Here is an 18,018-nt window from a genome sequence, read left to right on the forward strand (position 1 = left end):
CTGCCGGCACTTATCCGACAGATGGCCAACCGAAAGCGGGGTCCGGCGGGTGGATGTGAGACCCAGCTGCAGCCGGGTCGTGAATGGGGACCCAGGGAGGACAGGGCGTGGACATCAGAAGCCTGAAGAGCTGCTCCTGATGAGGCCTGCTTGGAAGTTGGGGTCCGAGTCTTGCCTCAACCAGCTCGGCGCTGGCGCTCGCGAGCGCTTAACGGCGTCAAGGCCCGAATCTAGTCCGCAGTCATGCATAATTATCATGAAATGTAAAAAGGCACTCTCAGTTCCTGGACTCGGAGCTTGGAAGGTTGACGACAACAACAAGTATTCCAAAATTTCGTACGTCCTCGCCCTGTCTTTCATGTAAGGAAAAGGAATCGCGGGACACGGACTTGGTTATGATTCATAAACTCTTTGCTGACTGGTTATACTCCCCCTTCCCACGGCTTCCAGCGGGTCTTGCGGCATTCCGGTATTCCCTTTTCCCAAGGCCGCAAAAAACAGTGGGCCGGCCGGCTGGAACCGCAGCCCTTTATTCCAATAGCATATCCCTGGTCAGTGCGAGGCGCTAGCCACCTTTTGCGCGATTCGCCAGGGGAAGTGGAAGACTGGGGTCTATGGCGGGCATGCCGTCGATCGTCGAGTCCGCCGCTTGACCCATTTTGTCGACGACAAGGCTGGATGGGGAAGGTGAGGTAATTACCCAAAGGGAGGATAACGCCACTTAAACTTGACGATGGCCCCCGAGATCGCCTATGCAAGCATGTGGTGTTGAACATGACATGGAGCTCAGGCTCCGTGACCTGTTATTGAGTTTGGTCATTTGACTCTCCATGTGCCGTGTCGCCGGCTGATGGTCTGATGTTTTATGAAGTCGCAGCCGAAGCAACATGATAACCTCCCAAGCTATGCCAGATGACTTGAGCGGTTGAACCTTGACAGACGCCGTTTCGCATGTCTGGCTGAGAACACGGGAGGAGCGCGGAGTTGCACAGTGTTGGCCATTTCCTTAGCATTGAATCTGGGCTTGGTTAGCGTTAGTTCAGAGCCCCCTGCCTGTCATTTTTTTTTTTTTTTCCCTCGAGTTGGCTTTGCTGCACTAACCTTAGTAGCCTAGCATGTGCGCAGATCAAGAAAACGCTGGGGGTTTTGTATGTAATGCCGAGTTACGTTTCCGTCGAGGTAATTGAGTGCTGCAGTTGACCACATCACAGGCATAGAAACAGGCAAGAGATGGAATTGGTTCAAGTTCAAGAGCGGTGAGAAAACCTGGAAACGCCTCGCCAATCTCGTCGGGCCGGTCCATGCATCATGATTGCTCCTGCCGTCGTTCCACTTCTGTCCTACCTTACCGATCAGTCATGGAGGCAGCGGGGAAGGCGAGCTGCACCCTCCGTGCAGAAAAGTGGCAGCAGCCACTGCCAGTTGCCGTTACTTGTCATTGTCTTGGTTGGCTCAACGGCGGCGAATCAGTGGAGTTAGGCGATGACGGGGTATCAGATGAAACTTCAATGGAAAGAAGGCAGGGAAGGTATGAGTGTACTACATTACGGCGTTTACGCTGTAACTGCTGTACTACCCTTTGCGTGTATATTACCTTGGCTCTGCCACAACCGTGCATGGTGATGCCGTGATGAAGTATTGTACTGTACGGAGTACATGGGGGTATAAGCTGATGTTACCTGATCCTGGTCCCTACTTGATCCCCACGACACTCTCGCCGCATCACGTTGCCTGGCGGCACAGCAACATATCTCTGCTCGGGTTGAACTCGAACACCTCGGGCTTCAAACCGAATGGTAAAGTTAAGGCTCACACAGTCTCCGACTGTCAACTTGCCAAGTTATGTCAACGTGTCAACTCAGTCTGGGCAGTGCAACACGACTCGTTTCGAGAAGCCGGGGAAATGCATAAGGTACCGCGCAGAAGCTCCGGCAGTGGGTGGACTAAATAAGGTGATTACAGTACTGCCTGTACGTACGAAGTAAAAGCATTGTATGTACCTTATGTACTGCACATTGGTATTGTACAGTACCTTTGAATTTGGCAGTTACACCTGGGCACCAATCGCTATTGCTGGGCATCCAGGATGCAATAACTGACTTGATGTGCCTTTGCAACGAGCCAACGGTGGCTGCGCGGCCGCATGGCGGACGCGAGATCCGATCACCGATGGCATGCATCGCTATAAGCTCTTCTTGAGGTGTGACGTGCAACAAGATTGGCCACTTATCCTCGAGTTTCGCGCTTTCCTTGTCGATCGGTCCGTTTTGATGCTTTTTTTCATCTCGATGCAGAGTGCAGACGGACGACTCCGGCCAGGTTTTTGGAGTCCCTTGTTCAATAACGATGACTCTTTCTCGTCCAAATCAGCCTAGTAACGGTGACTGTGATACCTTTTGATATCAATTCTGGAATATATACGAACTGCTGTCCGCAGCTGTCGTCAACACTCGTTCGATCGGCGGTTCTAGAGCCGGCTCCTGCATAACACGTTTTTTTTCCCCTACCTGACCTCTCTGCTCAGCTCCAAAGGACCAGACTCAGTGCTCGCAGGTTTCGGAAGACATCTCAGCCCTTCCTTGCTGGCCAAGGCTTCCTTTCCTGGTTAGGTGAACATGGTGCTAACCATGGTTCTAATAAACCCATTTCTGTATCCTAGTTTCTGGTGTAGTTGCTCCCTTCAAGTTTAGCCGCCGGGAAGACCGACTTCCGACTTCCGATTTCGGCCTCACTCGATTCTGGCTGTTCCCGAGGAGAGCGTTCGGCGCCGAGTGGGATCCGCGCGGCTGCGCCGTCTGCTTAGGTGAATGTTGCAGCGAACCACCTTTTCCTCGCGTCATCGCCAACCAGAGTGAATGAGATTCGGATATTCAAGTAGACGTTGCGCACCAGATGCCTCTCAGGGGCTCCGCCTGTTTCCATATCAAGCATGTTGCATGATGTTGGAGCCTCCTGGAACGAAAGCAAAATCTGAGCCAGTATCAACAACACCTGGACGAAATACCATCCGTCGTCTTCTGGAAGCCGCCACACCGTCGGCGTCGTCCTAAGCGCCCGTGCCGCGCTTCTACGTTCCACGTCTTCATTTGGCAACTTGTTGGCGCGCTGGTAACACAGCCCTGTAGGCGTGGGCTTGGGCGCAAGCGTTCCCCAAGTTTAACCGGTCTGGTGACCAAAATTGCATGCGTGCCTGGCACGCGGCTTGTGCATACTGTACAGTGAGGTAGGCAGGTAGTAGGCACCGTTCTGGCAGTTCTTCGAGATGTAAAATCGCTCCTGTGCAGCATCAGGATGTAACTATGTACGACTATGTACTACAATACAATGAACCCCATCATCCGATTATTGTTTCATCACAAGGGCATCTTGATGCCAACCTCTTCCAAGGTGATTGCGTTTCTGTCGTCTCGAGCCCCGTCTAACTTACACCATGCTCCTCTTCTTGAATCCAAAGCGCTGATTGGTTACCAGTCTGTCGGGACGCGCCCGTGCGTCTGGGGTTGCAAGTGTCCGTGCACACAGCTCCTGTAGGTAGTCGTACCTAATACACATTCCATTGATCACTGATGAATGTGAACGCATCCCACATTGGTTATACGAGGCTTTTGATGTGTAGCAAGTGGAGTTTAGCGGGGATTGAGGATAATGATGGCTACCAACTCCTACACTCCAGGGTACTTCGCTAGGCCGCGCTGGAAATACTTGAGATCACGTACCGTACTGTACAGTACAGTACAAGATATGTTTTGCCGTGGTGCGTATAATATAATCAACAACTACCTTATGCATCATTAACTCTATAGACCCAATGCTACAACGGCAAGGACCAGCTTTCATGTTGATGAACTATCCGTTTCTGGAGGTGATATCACGAATGATGGACGTTGGCAGCCCCTGAAAGCCCCACCAACATAGATAACCTTAACTTCGGTGTGGAACCAACCGAACGCGCTAGCAAGGCCTGGTGTGCAAAGCGAAATGGAGCTGACCAACTTCACACTTGGCTTTTACAGCGTCCTCAGCAACCCTCAAGCGAGTCAAACACCTCCTGAGTACTACTAGATAAAATGCAGCGCCAACGGATTGGTAAGGGATTGCAAATTGATGGCCTGTTCGATCATCCTCTCACCTGGAACCATAATCCATTTATGGACTGGATGTCGCCAGACAGTACGTGTACGGAGATGGGGATCATGGGGTTACAGTACGGAGTGATCGTTCCTCCATCTTCATTGACTAACGGTACTAGTAACGTTGGTTAGGTGGCTTTTTGAAGGACAATGACGAGTATTGAACCTACAACCTTAGGGTCGGATACACTACATTGGGCGAAGGCGAAACTCTGCGGAGTCTTAGGTTACCATCCATATATGAACGTATATGTACTTCACCCTCCAATAGGAGAGTTCGTCCTATGGACATGCTGAACGGCCCCTAACTATCAAGTTAAACCAGAGGCTGAGCTTACCCCTACATAGTTACCTGCAGATACCGTAAATAACATCTCTACCAGTTACATAGTTAGGTATACCCTCTTCCCAGGTGTTTGCAAGGCTGAGCCTGAGACTGAGCCAGTTGGGAAACTTTGTGCGCCAGGAATCAGTATTGACTAATACCTTACTCTGTACTTAGTATGTAGTCGAAGGTGTGGAACAGGGACGTTGGGCAGCCGGCAGGGGAGCATGTTACAGATAGATTAAGATGTAACATTGAATACATACATTTACGGCCGGGTATGCGGACTTGGAGGTGCTGGTGCTTCGCTGCAAATACCTAGAGCTAAGAGCTGTGAAATGATATGTGATACCCAAGGTAGGCATTAGGCAGAGTAGACGCGAAGTACCGGAGCCGATCTTTATTGCGAGTTGGACTCTGCATGAATTGAGATGACTCGTGCATGCAGGCATCAAAATGCTGATTCGTTTCGACAATTTGGGTGGGCACGATGCGACTTGATACAGTCTTCATCTTCCTCGCTTCCAATTTGATGTAGAGACGGCGAGAAGACTTGAGTCTCTCATAGATCGGGAAAACGCTCCCCTCGGTTGCTTTCGGCACGCATAGACAATTGCGTGATTTGTGAGATTTTTGAAGCCCTTGACACCAACCTTTTTAGGTGCCTTCTCTTCCCACCTGGCGTTTATGGACAGCACAGTGCTGAAGAAGTGAAAATGTCCCTAGCTGCTGCGATGTGACAAATGGGGAAGTCCGTCCCCACTTGTGAAGCTGCATCAAAAAGCCATACACGGGGTCCAGAGATCGCTCGGCGTATCCCGCTGATCGAGATTGGATCGGCCGTGAACCAGGTTCGCGGCACTTGTGTTACGGTCCTGCCGCCCGGTGGCTCTCCTCCTCGACCTCCTGTCCCCCCCTATCATGGCCGACATCACAATCGCATGGTGTCTCAGAGACATGAACGCTTAGGTAATGTGAAAGCTAGTGGATTTGATCTATGATCTGGGTTTTTTGATCCGATTGAGATCTTCATCCCGACGATATTGAAGCCGAGAAGCGGCTGATGATGATTCGGCCCGAACCCCAGGCTCGCTCGAACGATTGTCCGAATCTACGGAAGAACAGATCGCACCACCATTCCGAATTGGCTCTTATGTGCGCTGTGGAGAGACAGGCGTTTAAAAGGCTTTTCAAGTCTTAAGGTGAGCTTTTGAGACTTGGGAATCATGATCCCTGTCTCTGCTGCAACCGCATTGCCACACCCGCGTCGGTGACACCTGAATTGCTCAAGGCTACTGCTGTCAACGCGGCAGTTAATGTCTTTGGCGTTACGGCTGCCGCGGGAGGACGGCGACAAAAATCCGGCGCAGTAGCGTCATGCGTGCGTCCCGATCCGTAGCCTTCCAGCTGCAGCCATGGTCTCCGGTGGTGCTGAGGCTGATTGGAACGGCAGGCCCAGCTGCGATACAATTGAGCTCGGCGAAAACACGAACAATCCAAATCGCGTCGGCGGCTCTGCGCTCCGTAATCAACAGGTGTCAACCGTGCCGGGCTTGCAGATGGGGGTGATTTGTTGATTCCATTTGTCTCGGCTGGATACGATCATACCGATCAAAATGATGGACATCTAGACACGCAGCCGTCATGTCAACCCCTTCGGGGAGAACATGACTCCTGTCTCGGGTGATAAGATCATGGACGGTCCCGGTCACGAAGCGGTTACGGTCCGGTCCGGTCTGTGTTCAACGCTGCGACTTATCTCCGCGCCAGTACCATGGGTGCGGGTGCCCTGTGAAAATGAGGTCGTAAATGAGACATTGCAGGGTAGCGTCAGTGTCATGGCGACAGGTTCATGTGAGGGTCAACCAGAAAGTTGTGATGTCTCAGGCGTCCGGCAGCGAGGTGACCGAGTGTTGCAACAAAAGATGGTTGATACCGCGAGACGACCTGTGGCCAGGCAATGGAATTGCAACAGGCTTTGCGAGGGTGACTCGATTAGTCGCCTATCCAGAACCCAAAGCACACCACCGCATCCAGCCATGGATACCCAGCAAGCACCATGCTATAAGCTCGAGCTTCCATGTGCCAGCAATAATGTTCCCCTGACACAAGGGAGCTAAGTGCGTGAGAGTGGATGACGTAGCAGCGACAACTTCCCTACAAGCCTGTCCCGTTTGCTGTGACTGGTATACCTCTTGACCGCTTGTCTGGTAAGCTGTCGTATGTTGTATCCCGCCCCCAAAGCTGGGAAGCTTCGGCCGGGCATCCCTCCGGTTCACCACCGTACACACACATCATCTCTCAGACACACCGGTCCATTTGAGCTGGTTCCTAGTTGCTTGCTTCACAACTCAAGGCTTTCCTCACAATCAAGTATCGTGCTTGCAACCCCACGACAAGCAAGGCATTAATAGTGTGCAAACGCACGGTACTTGGGCTGCGAGAGGCACAAACGCTGATGCAACCTGGGACGAAATGCAACCTGGGACGAAGGCGGTCACATACGGTTACCCTGATGGTCACCAGCATGTACCCGAGAAGAACGGTAGGACAGGCTCTGATGCTCAGCAATGCTGAGGCTGAATTGACTGCTGGGCTCTTCAACACGTCATCGCTGGTTGAGATGCGCGGGATGCCCACAGGAAGGTGTTGCCACAGTCGGCTTTCGATGGGTCGGCAAGTTGCTCCCTTTGATCCTTCTGCCAACAATGCAGGTGATGATCAGAATGATCAGCGTTGTTCAGATCAGCCAGTCGTAGCATATTCCCCACGTTCATATTCCAACGACTTATCGGCCCAGTAACCGGGTTGGAGGAAGCTGGCCTGAGTCGCGAGAGACCATGGTGCGGTGCAATCCGGACTCAACTCCGAAACATGCGGGTCAAGACCTGCAAGGCTGGTGCTGGCATGTAGTGCTAACACGCAGCTGCACAAGATCAAGATGTGTTGCAAGGCTCAATCACAAACATGATGACGGAGTTGGCACTCGGGGATATCGCCAAAGAAGTGATGGACGGGCGATCGCGCCCTCAGAACTTGCGCTTCTTCTTCGCCGGCCCGGCCGCTGCGCGTTTCTCTAGATCTCGCTGAAGCTCTGCCCGTTTTCGGTCGGCTCGTTCCAGAGAAGTCTCTCGCACTGGCTGCTCCTTGGTCTCGGACACAACCCGTTTGTTTCTACCTCGGTCATCCTCTGTCTGATCTGCCGATGGTGTCTCAGAAGGCGGAGTCGTCTGTTTCTTGCCAATTATCCCAAGTTTATGACGCCTTGGTAATGGGCTGGGCTTGTCTTCTGAACCTGGAGGGGGTGAAGGCGTCGACGCTTTGGGTGTTGGCTCTCGTCTCGGCCTGCCGCCGATACGGCCCAGACCTCCCCGTTTGGGCGGTTGCCTCCGAGCTGAAGGAGGGGAAGCCTGTATCTCATCGCTGTCTACTTCGGAAGCCGTTTCGGAGTGGGTATCTGTCGCTGTGTCCCTTTGGGAAGCTGCGTTGCGGACTGGACCTGCGCGTGGAGGCGTAGATGGCCTTGCATGTCGGTGCTCCTTCCCGATCGAAGAGTCCGGAGCCCTGCTCAACGCGCCTTGTTTCCTCGCAGAAGCTGGGGTAGTTGGAGCTTCGTCAACGTCTTCACCGTCTGATGTTTCGTCGTCATCCGCTTCAAGTTGGGCCCGCCGTCCCCGGGCCGACGGCACACCTGGCGGCGTATCCTGTGTTTGGAAGTCATCATCGTCGTCATCGTCATTCTTGGTCTTGATGTCCTGCTGCGAATCTGAAATCTCTGCTTCTCTGGTTTCTGAACGGTGAGACAAAATGACGGGTTTTCTCTTGTCGAATTTGGTCCACCAGTCATCGAGGATGGCTGATGCTTCCAAATCCAACTCCGATGTATACTGCAGGCCAGGGGCTCCGAAGGCAGCCTCAAGCAGCGCAGAGACATCGGCGGATTGCGTGACTGAACGCAATTCTGCGTCATTCTTCCGAAATTCGGCCTCGGCAAATGGAGCAAGCCCCTTTATCTTCTCCTCTGCGAGAGCTCTCGTAACCTTGCGCTTGCCGGAGAGCGCATTGAAGATGTGTTCCAAGCCCGTTCCCGTCGCCTCGAGCTTGTCGATCACTCTGGCGATGACGTGATCCTTCTCGCGCAACAGTCCAATAAGATGGTTGATCTGTCGTACTCGAGCTTCGTGTGCCTGTATCAAGGGGAGGACAACTTGTGTTGCAACAGCCGACTGCCGGCATTTCTTCAGATGCATCGGCCATTTCAAGGGCTTCAAAGGTTTTGGCAGCAAGCAGGTAATGCGAAGAACGAGCGAGTCGCCATCACTACCCTTTTCCAGGGTAAGAGACGTGTTATGATGTTCAGGGTCACTAGTATCGAACGATGCTCGGAGGAGTTCAAGCATCTTGCGAATCTGGTCAGGTCCGTCGCTCGGATCGATGCTTGTGTCTTCTGTCATTCCCCGCCCAATGATGGCCCTCCTTTCCATGGTCTCAACCCAGATGTTGGCTAGGTCGGTGACATGCACGCTGTAGGAGTCAGCAGCGAAAGAGGCCGAGACCAGGAGCTTGGGGATGCCCGGCGCATCGGCCGGCAATAGCCGCCAGGGTAAATCGTTGGACATGGCGGAGCCGACACAGAAGATCTAGGAGAATGACGACAAAACAAGGTGACGGGACTTTGGGTTGTGGCAGGGCTCACCCCGTCGATCGTGCTAGTGGGTCGAGACTCGGTGAAGCAAAAACCTCTTGGCTTCTCTGCCCCTCTTGCCTTTTTCCTAGACAAGCTTCGTGATGCGCGGTAGCAGGTGTGGCTCCTGGGTTGTGGCTTCGAGGTTCAGATTGCATATGGTGGAAGCGTATGACCTGGGTAATGGTAAGCGGGTATTGTGCGATATCCGAGTAGACGTGTTGCTGTCAAGCCCTTGACCAAGGCCAGTCTTCAACGTCGTACCCTGTCCCAACAGCCTCCGGCTCATTCCCACAAGAAACTTGAGTTGGAAACCTGGCACTACCTTATGCAACGACGAGCATTGGGGTTGCGAATCGCAGCTCAGCCAAAAACTCCGAGGATGGGACGGAATCGCTGCAAAGGAGCGCGTGGTGCTGCCCGCGGCGACGGGCTGCTTATCCAAGTTACGCAGCGGATACCCTCATTGAACACAACCTAACTGTAAGCTGAATTGGATTAGCGCCGATGAGATACACTGCTTAACAGGCGGCGGACATCTGACGTTGTGGGATTTGCGACGTTGGGCTTTCGTGAAATTGATCAATGACGGGACTGATGACGTTCCCAACAGGCAGCAGCTGCCAGTTACAGACAAGAATGGCGCACAGACCCTCAGAGTCCCTGTAAGTTGTAACGTACAGTACCAGCCAATGGTAATATCACATACAAGACCGACCGTAAGTACATCCCCTGTCAGGGGCAAGTGCCAGGTGAATGATTGTGGAACTCACAACATCCTCGATAAGCATAAACTGACCACAAGACATTCAACGCCCTGAAAATATTCCTATCTAAGTAATACTCCAAGTCATTCATCAATATAGTTTGGATGCTGAGAATTGTAGCTAACTAATTAGTCATCAAGAGACGATCAACCTGTTGGATCCGATTTGATTCGGCAGCACCATCAGTGAACCCCCGACCGATCCCCAGCTCAGCTGGCACAGCTGCCCAGACAGCGCCATGGAACACAAGTGAAGTTCTAACATCCGAGGCGGCTCGGAGTCTACAACCACCGCCCAGCTCAGAGCTTCCGCGATGCAGACCGAGCCCAATCGGATTCAGGTTCTAGAGCAATCGCTGGATCGAGCACCATCGGATTCCCGTTCTTGGACGTTACCGAAACTGCGATCCGTACCGGCGACAAGAATGTCCCGAGGTGCAGTCGGAAGTTATCGACCAACTGTGGTCGGTGATGGCCTCTGCCGTTTCGTCCTGCACCGCGAAAGACATTGAGCCGGCTCTGTCCATTGACCATGTATAAAGGGGCGACCCCGTCCCAGTGGATGAGGAAACCACCGGACACCGGCCCATAATCCATCGCGATTGAACACAAGGCCTGATACTCCGAGTCATACGCCAAAGTCAGATCCATCAACATCATGGCCAACCGCCCATCTCCAAAGAAGCTCCGCATCGGCGTGATGCTCGAAGAGGTGCAGTTCTCAGATGTGGTTGGCATGGATATCTTTGGCAATCTCTCCAAAGAGTACATGAACGAGGTGAAGCAGTTCGATGTGAACGGGTCGTTGGCCCAGTTCGAAGACTACGCCATGGACATCGAGTTTCTCTTCTTGGCAACCGCTCTCGAGCCAGCCCGAGTCACACCCGGTTTGCGGGTCGTGCCCACCGTCACGTACGACGATTGCCCGCGCGACCTGGACATCGTCATCATCGGCGGGCCGTTGCTAAGCCACCGCCCGCCACAGGCCGATAAGTTCATGAAGGAAGCGTGGACCAAAACGCGCGTGTGGATGACCACTTGCATCGGCAGCATCTGGCTGGCCAGCTCGGGCGTCCTCGAGGGAAAGACGTGCACTTGTAACCGGGAGTTCTTGGAAGGGGCTAGGAAGTTGTATCCCGGCGTCAACTGGCTTGATCAGCGTTGGGTTGTTGAAGACAAGCCATATGATGGGGAGGGAAAGGGAGAGTTGTGGACTGGGGGCGGAGCAGGCGCTGGTAAGTGTCTCCTGCAAGAAGAGGCTTTCCTGGGGTCCAACAGTGCCAAGCTAACCTCCTGTTTAAGGCCTCCACATGATCATTACCTACTGCCTCGAAAACTTTGATCCAAAGTTTGTCGACACCATGGCGCTGAAGGGGTTGGATTTTCGGCTGAATGGAAATGCAGGACAATTCTACATTGACTGAAGATCGGTTTGGACCCAGGCGTTGACTTGGGTGCATTCCAAGGCAGTTGTGCAACTTCCTGTCGCTACCTACACTTCGTATTGGACAATCGAACCGTCACTCTGTTGTGTTCTAAGTGAATTGTCAGCGTGAGAGAATGTGGACCGGCCTACCTTGTGTAACGCGTCCGGAGGATGAAAGAACGCGTTCTAAACATATTGGACCATGCAATAAGCCTGCCCTCTTTTCGATCGCGAACGCAATACGCGGAAGGAATCCGTCTGAAGCATTGACATTGACTTGAAGAGGAGCAGTTCTCAATGGACTTTTGTTTACGGCTTTGAGAAAATTCTTGGCATCCTCGGTGGATCATTGGCAATTTCCTCAATTTCGTACTCCATATCCGTCCGTACGGAGTACAGCTCTACGCGTACGGTATTGCGCCGCCAAAAATTGAAGGTAGATTCATAGCCTATGAAATTATTCCACAAGTGTACATATGTGATTGTACACGCCTCTAGAGACCACGCGATACTCATGTGTATTTCAGCCTCGCGCAGACCAATGCCCTCAGGGTTTGTGAGCCTTTTATTAAGGTATGTACACAGTACGGAGAAGTTCAAGGACAAAGGGTGGGTCCAAGTTGTCAATGAATGAGGTTCAAGTTCCATCATGGCTCAAAAGACCCACATAGTCCAGGCGCTATTGAGTTTCGACAGTGGAAATAAGAAGGAACCCCCCGTGCCGTATTCAGACCACTTGGTGGCATTCTTGCTCTGCAGCCGAGCTACAGATACTTGATCATCTCATCGCCCGAGGTCCAGAGAACGTCGCCGTCCATGCCAATGATGCGCGCTCGGGCGAAGATGGTCTCGATGTCGCCGAGCCCGCTGCCATCGGCGTCGCCGTTGAGGATCCCGCGCTCCTGACCCTCCCCATCCACACCGACGACCTTGAGCTCCGGGCTAAGGGAGCGGCCGGCGAGAAGCGGCACGTCGCGCTTAAAGGTGGTAGAAAGTACGTCGCCGTTGGAGTACAGCGTGATGGTCTTGGGGGTCGAAAACAGGTTGTGCGACTGCCCGTTCCAGGTGTATCCGACGATGGTGACCCAGCCGCCGTAGCCGATATTGTACAGCAAGTATACGCCGTAGTTGTAGACGACCTCAGCGCTGCCAGTGCTGCTGGAGATGGTGCCGGTCGCGTCGGCGTGGAAGCGCAGAGTGTTGTTGACGTAGCCGACCACCTAGGCATCGAACAGGGTGACGCCGAAGGCGGAGCCGCCGCCGATCTGGATGCCCAGGTGGGCCTCGGGTGTGACGTTGATGTCGAGGTCGACATAGGCCGAGACGGCGGCCTGGAACTCGGGCGCCAGGCCGGACGCGACCGGCTCGGCGGTGTCGCCGACCAGGCCCTGCAGCACAGGGGCGGCCGCGCCGTCGTCGGGCCAGTATATTTTGGCCTGCTCGAAGGTATAGCGCGCGCCGGCCTGCATAGTGCCGCTGATCTGCACGACGCCGATGGTCTGCCCCCACACGTCGAGCGTGGGCCCGACGGCGGCGAGCCCCTTGATGGCCAGGCCTGGATACGACAGGGTCGGGAGAAGCTTGGCGCGCGGGCTGCGGTACTCGAGGCGGGCGCCGTCGTTGACGGTCAGGCCCAGGTACACGTGCGGCTGCATGGCGAAGTATGCGTACGTGGCGGTGGGCACGACGCCGCCTAGGGCACCCGAGCAGTAGTAGGCGTAGGTGGCATCCATAGCGGCCTCAGCGTCCAGGTAGATGCTCATGTGCGCGTTGGTGCGCGAGCAGCCGACGAAGGCGCGGTACAGCAGGACGCTCTTCTGCACTGCCATAGTCAGAAAGCCCGCGTTGCTCTTCCCGACCGTCGTGATCTTGGAGAGCCAGTTGATGAAGGAGCTGAACCAGCGCTTGGCTCGCGGCGACTCGGACGTCACCTCGTTGTCGCGCTCGTCGAGCCGCGTGACGGCGCCCGACACGATGTCGGCCTGCCGCCGGCACATGCGGTCGTGCGACGACTTGGCCCGGCTCACCTTGTGCCGCCACTCATGATACGCGAGAGACTGTCCGGTCTGCAGCTCGCGGCGGGCCTTGGCCAGCGTGTCGGTCACGTCGGTCCAGTAGTCGAGCATGTTGGTGAAATCGACGCGCATGTTGACCGGCCCGCTGCTACGCTTAATGGCGCCGAACTCGTAGTCGATCTCCATACGCCACACGGTACTGCTCAGCTCCTGCGCCGCCCGCTTGCGCAGGTGATGGGGCGGGAGCGTGTAGTGCGCCGGCACCGGCCGCATCGACACGACGCGGGCAAAGGGGCCCTCGCCGACGTGGTCCGGCAGCTTGATAATAGTGTTTTCAGCGCCATCAAAAAACAGCTTCTGGCAGCGCGGCGAGTCGTCTGGGTAGTTGCAGAAAACATAGAGCACCTCGGACGCGTACTCGAACGCCGTCTCGATCCGTGTGCGGTTGCTCGTCAGCAGTGACCGCTTGGCCGAGGCCACTGCTTCGTGCTCTAGCGCGTGTGCCACCGTGTACGACGACGTGAACGAACCTCCACCGAGCCAGGCGGGCCGTCGAGCATAACGAAACCGTACGGATCGTCGCCGTAGGCATCTCCGCCCGGCGACGACTGCCCGTCGTTGCTGGCGTAGTCGTCCTGATACGCCTACAGGATGTCGGCCCCTGTGTCATCGTCCGGGCTCGCCTAGAGGCGACGAGTTGACCGGCCAGTTGCCGTTGTAGTCCTCGGGCGGGTCGCAGCAGTACGACCAGTTCGGGTCTCGGTCGGGCAGCGGCTGGTACGCGGAGCAGTCCACGCCGCCCAGGCTGTCTATGTCCTTGTACGGGTTGGGCGGGTCTAGCGCGGTCGTGTACCGCACTATCGTCGCCGGGCACACCGTGGGCGTGCAAATCTTCTGGGGATCGAACGTGGTCCCGATGTCGAACGTCCAGCTGCAGTTCTGCGGCACGTCGTTGTCCGGGCAGCAGTACGCCTGCTCGTACAACACGTATGAGTCGTGCGCGCCGACCGACATGGAACACAGCTGGCCAGTGCCGTCGTCGTAGCGGCTTGTCATGATCTTGAAACCCGACGGGCAGGTAAGTGTGCCGTCCGTGGGCCCTTGGCAGCCAGTCCAGTGGCACCCAGCATTGAAGCTACTCCTTCTGATGTGCTCTTGAGAAGGCTAAGGGCCTCGGGCCAGTGAAGATACTTCTCGCATAGAAAGGTATCGATTGATCCGCCATCCTGGAGATCCCTGTTCACGTTCTTGGGGTTACATTTACGCAGATGGTCGATCCAGTAAACACACGAGTACCGTACTGCGGCTAGCGGATCTGGGTCGGGTATTCTGACTCTGTCGATGGGGAATCTAGGAATGCCAAGACTGTAGATGTCACCTCGCAATGTTTCCCGCACTTGACGATGTCTTCATGCCCGATTCTAGTAGCCTAGTGCAGCGGCGTCTCGCCATTGTTGTCCTTGGCCTCCTTGTCCACGTTCGCCTGCTCGATGAGGTACCTGATGATGTCTTCATGCCCGTCGGCAGTAGCCCAGTGCAGCGGCGTCTCGCCATAGTCGTTCTTGGCCTCCTTGTCCGCGTTCGCCTGCTCGATGAGGTACCTGACGATGTCTTCATGCCCGTTTCTAGCAGCCCAGTGCAGCGGCGTCCCGCCATTGTTGTCCTTGGCCTCCTTGTCCGCGTTTGCCTGCTCGATGAGGTACCTGACCGAGACTTCATGCCCTTTGGTAGCGGCATAGTGCAACGGCGTCCGACTATACCTGTCTTTGACGTCCTTATCACTCTTCATTTCGATGAGTGCCTTGACGACATCCTCTGTCGCAATAGTTTCACCCTCCGTACCAGTATTTTCCTCTGCTATCACCGCCAAATGCAGGGCAGTTCTGCCATTGTGGTCGCGCAACTTTATGTTCACATATTCCAAATGCTTGTCTATGCCTCCTCGTTGACGGAATGCAGCCCAATGCAGCGGAGTGTATCCTAGCCATCCACGGCGTCTATGTCCGCCCCTGCTTCAATCAGTGATCGCATTGCCTCGCTGCTACCATGGATCGCTGCATTGTGTAATGGCGCTATTCCATCGACATCTCGTATGTTGATCTCCGCGCCTTTCCGTAGGAGATCGTGTATGATCGAAGCGCCGTCTTGCCGGCAAGCCGCATAATGTACTGGTGTTTGCCCACGGATGTCTTGTGCGTTGACCTCAACTCCGTTGGTTAGAAGTTCTTGCACAACCCGGGAGGTTGACTTTCTGACTGCGTAGTGGAGTGGTGTCCAGTCCAGGATATCTTTCTCGTTCACCTTACCACTGCTTTCCTTGATCGCTCCTTCAATATCCCACCATCCGTCGTGTTGAGCCGCCGCCATGTGAAGTTCTGTGAACTTGAAGACCGTGTCTTTGCCTTTTGGAGGATTGGAGTCTTCAACCAACTCACATTCCCAAGAACGGCCCTGCATGTCGTACAACCCCATAATGCCCCTTAACACATCTTTTACACTGCCCCCTTGCAGCTCCTTCAAAATGTCCGTCTTCAACTCCTCTAGGTCCTGGATGTCATTCTCCTCAAACAGTTGGGCTTTCCTTAGCCCGATCGCATTGGTGACAGCCCTCAGATATTCCATTAAGAGGGCAGTGGCCTTGGTGGTAATGTCGTCTTGCCCTGGGAACGTCTTCGCGTTTCGGAAAAGCCACAGGTATGCATCCCCAGCCTCCTTCCAGCGCCCCAACAGCTCGTGCGGCTTCGCCTTTGCACGCGCCCATTCGATGATGGCATCGGCTCGTGGTAGTCTGTTCTCCATGCTCAGTGGTGGAATGACGCATAGGTAGACATCTTCCAGACTTCCAAGCCCGGTGTTTTGGATGTCTTGGACCATTTTGGAAAGCTGGGCATTGTACAATGTAAACGACTTCCACGCCGAATCGCCACTCACACCGTCTTTCTCAGTGGGTCGTACATCTGCCCCGTCTTTCATCGGCTTCCCCATCGTCTTTGCCGCGGACCACATGAAAGCGGTGAACATGTGTTGGCCGTACAATGTCTTCAAAGAACTGTATAATTCGACGGCCAGGTGGGCGTCCCTACGCGGGGATTCTGGGGACTTCCGCTCGTACTGGTAGATGTCAACATCCGAAGAGTTAGCCCTGGCATTGGACGCAAATCCGACAACTCGATGGCTCTCGACCTCCATTATCCTGTCGTTAGTTTCCAGTTCGTTAACTTCGATGACTCTGGCAGCACCATCAGGCATCCACCACCGAAGATCTCTATACAGAGCCGTCGTATGTGAGCCTAGAAGTCGGAGGCTAGGTTTTGCTAGCGTTCCCTTGGTCCGCAACCACGCGTCGTCCTTGGCAATTTGATTCTGCTCTTCTTCCTTGCTTTCAACGCTGTTTTCCTGTTTGTGGACGAAATAAAGCCACAACGAAAGCACAGCTTCAAGCTCGTCGGAGAAGATTTTCCAGCGTCCATTTGCTTGTGCCTCTACCCGAAAGGCGATTGACTGAAACCCAGGCACGTCCGGAGACTTGAAAGCCGGAAGAGACCAGGCGAGCTTCTTGTCCGCAGAGCTAGGACCAATCAGGACATCCATTGCCACCTCGATCGCGCGAGCTAAAGCGATGGCCTCTGCGGATGCTGGCCCGGGCCAGCCGGCCAACTCGCCAAGATCCCTCCTTATCGTCATCACTTCGTGGGCCTTTGATGGTCTGTCGAGCCCACCTGGGTGGCGCGTCGAATCCGCCCCGGGACTCTGCCGAAGCGGTTTCAGCTTCTCCCGTCTCTCTGGGGTTTCGACGGCGGCAATAATCCAGTCCCAACTATCACCGTCGACCGAAGGGCTATGCTCTCGGTCCGTCCGGGATTCGGCCCAAGGTCTGCAATATTCGCTCCACTTCCCGTAATCTCCAACAGGACACTGCCAAGGGGCGTTTGCGGGCTTCCCAAGGGTCATCGCCAACCAATCCAGTTCATGGTCGCGAACGAGAGGTAGTGCCTTCGGATTTTTTGCGAGATTGCGACGAACTGCTGCTCTGAGAGTGGTCATGACGATAGTTGCGCCAAGCTGGGCAACGGACGCTGACCAATGCATGCCGCGTAAACCGATGAACTGCACGACGAAGCCGCAAATGCTGACCATTGTACCAGCGACAGTGATGGCTTCTCGTTCGTTGACTACCAGGGCGGGCATTATGAAATGTTTGCAGAACCCCAGTATTGTTCTCTCGCTAGCCCGGTGTGAAGTTGTAACCAGGGGTTGCGCCGTCTCTGGGAATATTGCAAAGGACAGGAAAGCCTGGTCGTTCACGGTTCCATGTTTCTGCAGCCAGACAACTCGAGCTTCCATCCCGTCCCAAGGGCGATATCTCGTTTCCGACGTACTACTTTCGACGACGTGGGCACAGATAAATATGCCGGCTACCAAGAGCAGCGTGCCGGTTGCGGTACACGGAAAGGCGTAGCCTGCGACGGCGTTTCCATCCTTGAGCAGCATAGAGTTGGCATGATAGGCGGTAAGTCCTGAGTAGACGAGGACACCAAGTTGAAGGACAATGCCGCATATGGAAACCACGTAAAGCTCCCCTCTGCCCACTTGGTTGTGAACGTTGAGGGTGAGGTTGGGTGTGTCGGCGTTCGTATTTCGAATGACGGCGACTGGACGTTTATATAGTTCT

At 54.6% G+C, this 18,018-nt stretch overlaps 4 protein-coding genes across 4 annotated transcripts; 2 read left to right on the forward strand and 2 right to left on the reverse strand.

The window, feature by feature from the left end:
• Window positions 1-5,788: 5,788 nt before the first annotated feature.
• N656DRAFT_352287 (uncharacterized protein) lies at window positions 5,789-6,744 on the forward strand. Its single transcript, XM_064809338.1, has 2 exons — window positions 5,789-5,836; window positions 5,915-6,744. Exon 2 carries the CDS (start codon window positions 6,123-6,125, stop codon window positions 6,573-6,575), a length of 453 nt encoding a protein of 150 aa, XP_064666935.1. The 5' UTR covers window positions 5,789-5,836; window positions 5,915-6,122; the 3' UTR covers window positions 6,576-6,744.
• A 740-nt stretch (window positions 6,745-7,484) lies between these two features.
• Window positions 7,485-9,074, reverse strand: N656DRAFT_716277 (XLF-domain-containing protein; the record flags this gene model as incomplete). The annotated part of the gene is made up of 1 exon (XM_064812114.1): window positions 7,485-9,074. The coding sequence occupies one exon, from the start codon at window positions 9,072-9,074 to the stop codon at window positions 7,485-7,487; it is 1,590 nt and encodes a 529-aa protein (XP_064666936.1).
• Window positions 9,075-10,563: 1,489 nt separating this feature from the next.
• Window positions 10,564-11,329, forward strand: N656DRAFT_716445 (class I glutamine amidotransferase-like protein; the record flags this gene model as incomplete). The annotated part of the gene is made up of 2 exons (XM_064812134.1): window positions 10,564-11,140; window positions 11,208-11,329. The coding sequence occupies 2 exons, from the start codon at window positions 10,564-10,566 to the stop codon at window positions 11,327-11,329; spliced, it is 699 nt and encodes a 232-aa protein (XP_064666937.1).
• A 2,612-nt stretch (window positions 11,330-13,941) lies between these two features.
• Window positions 13,942-14,561, reverse strand: N656DRAFT_352323 (uncharacterized protein). The gene has a single exon (XM_064809339.1). It carries the CDS (start codon window positions 14,400-14,402, stop codon window positions 14,013-14,015), a length of 390 nt encoding a protein of 129 aa, XP_064666938.1. The 5' UTR covers window positions 14,403-14,561; the 3' UTR covers window positions 13,942-14,012.
• Between the last annotated feature and the right edge of the window lie 3,457 nt (window positions 14,562-18,018).

This window comes from Canariomyces notabilis, assembly GCF_033297395.1.
Source record: "Canariomyces notabilis strain CBS 508.74 unplaced genomic scaffold N656scaffold_26, whole genome shotgun sequence".
Classification (NCBI taxonomy): Eukaryota; Fungi; Ascomycota; class Sordariomycetes; order Sordariales; family Chaetomiaceae; genus Canariomyces; species Canariomyces notabilis.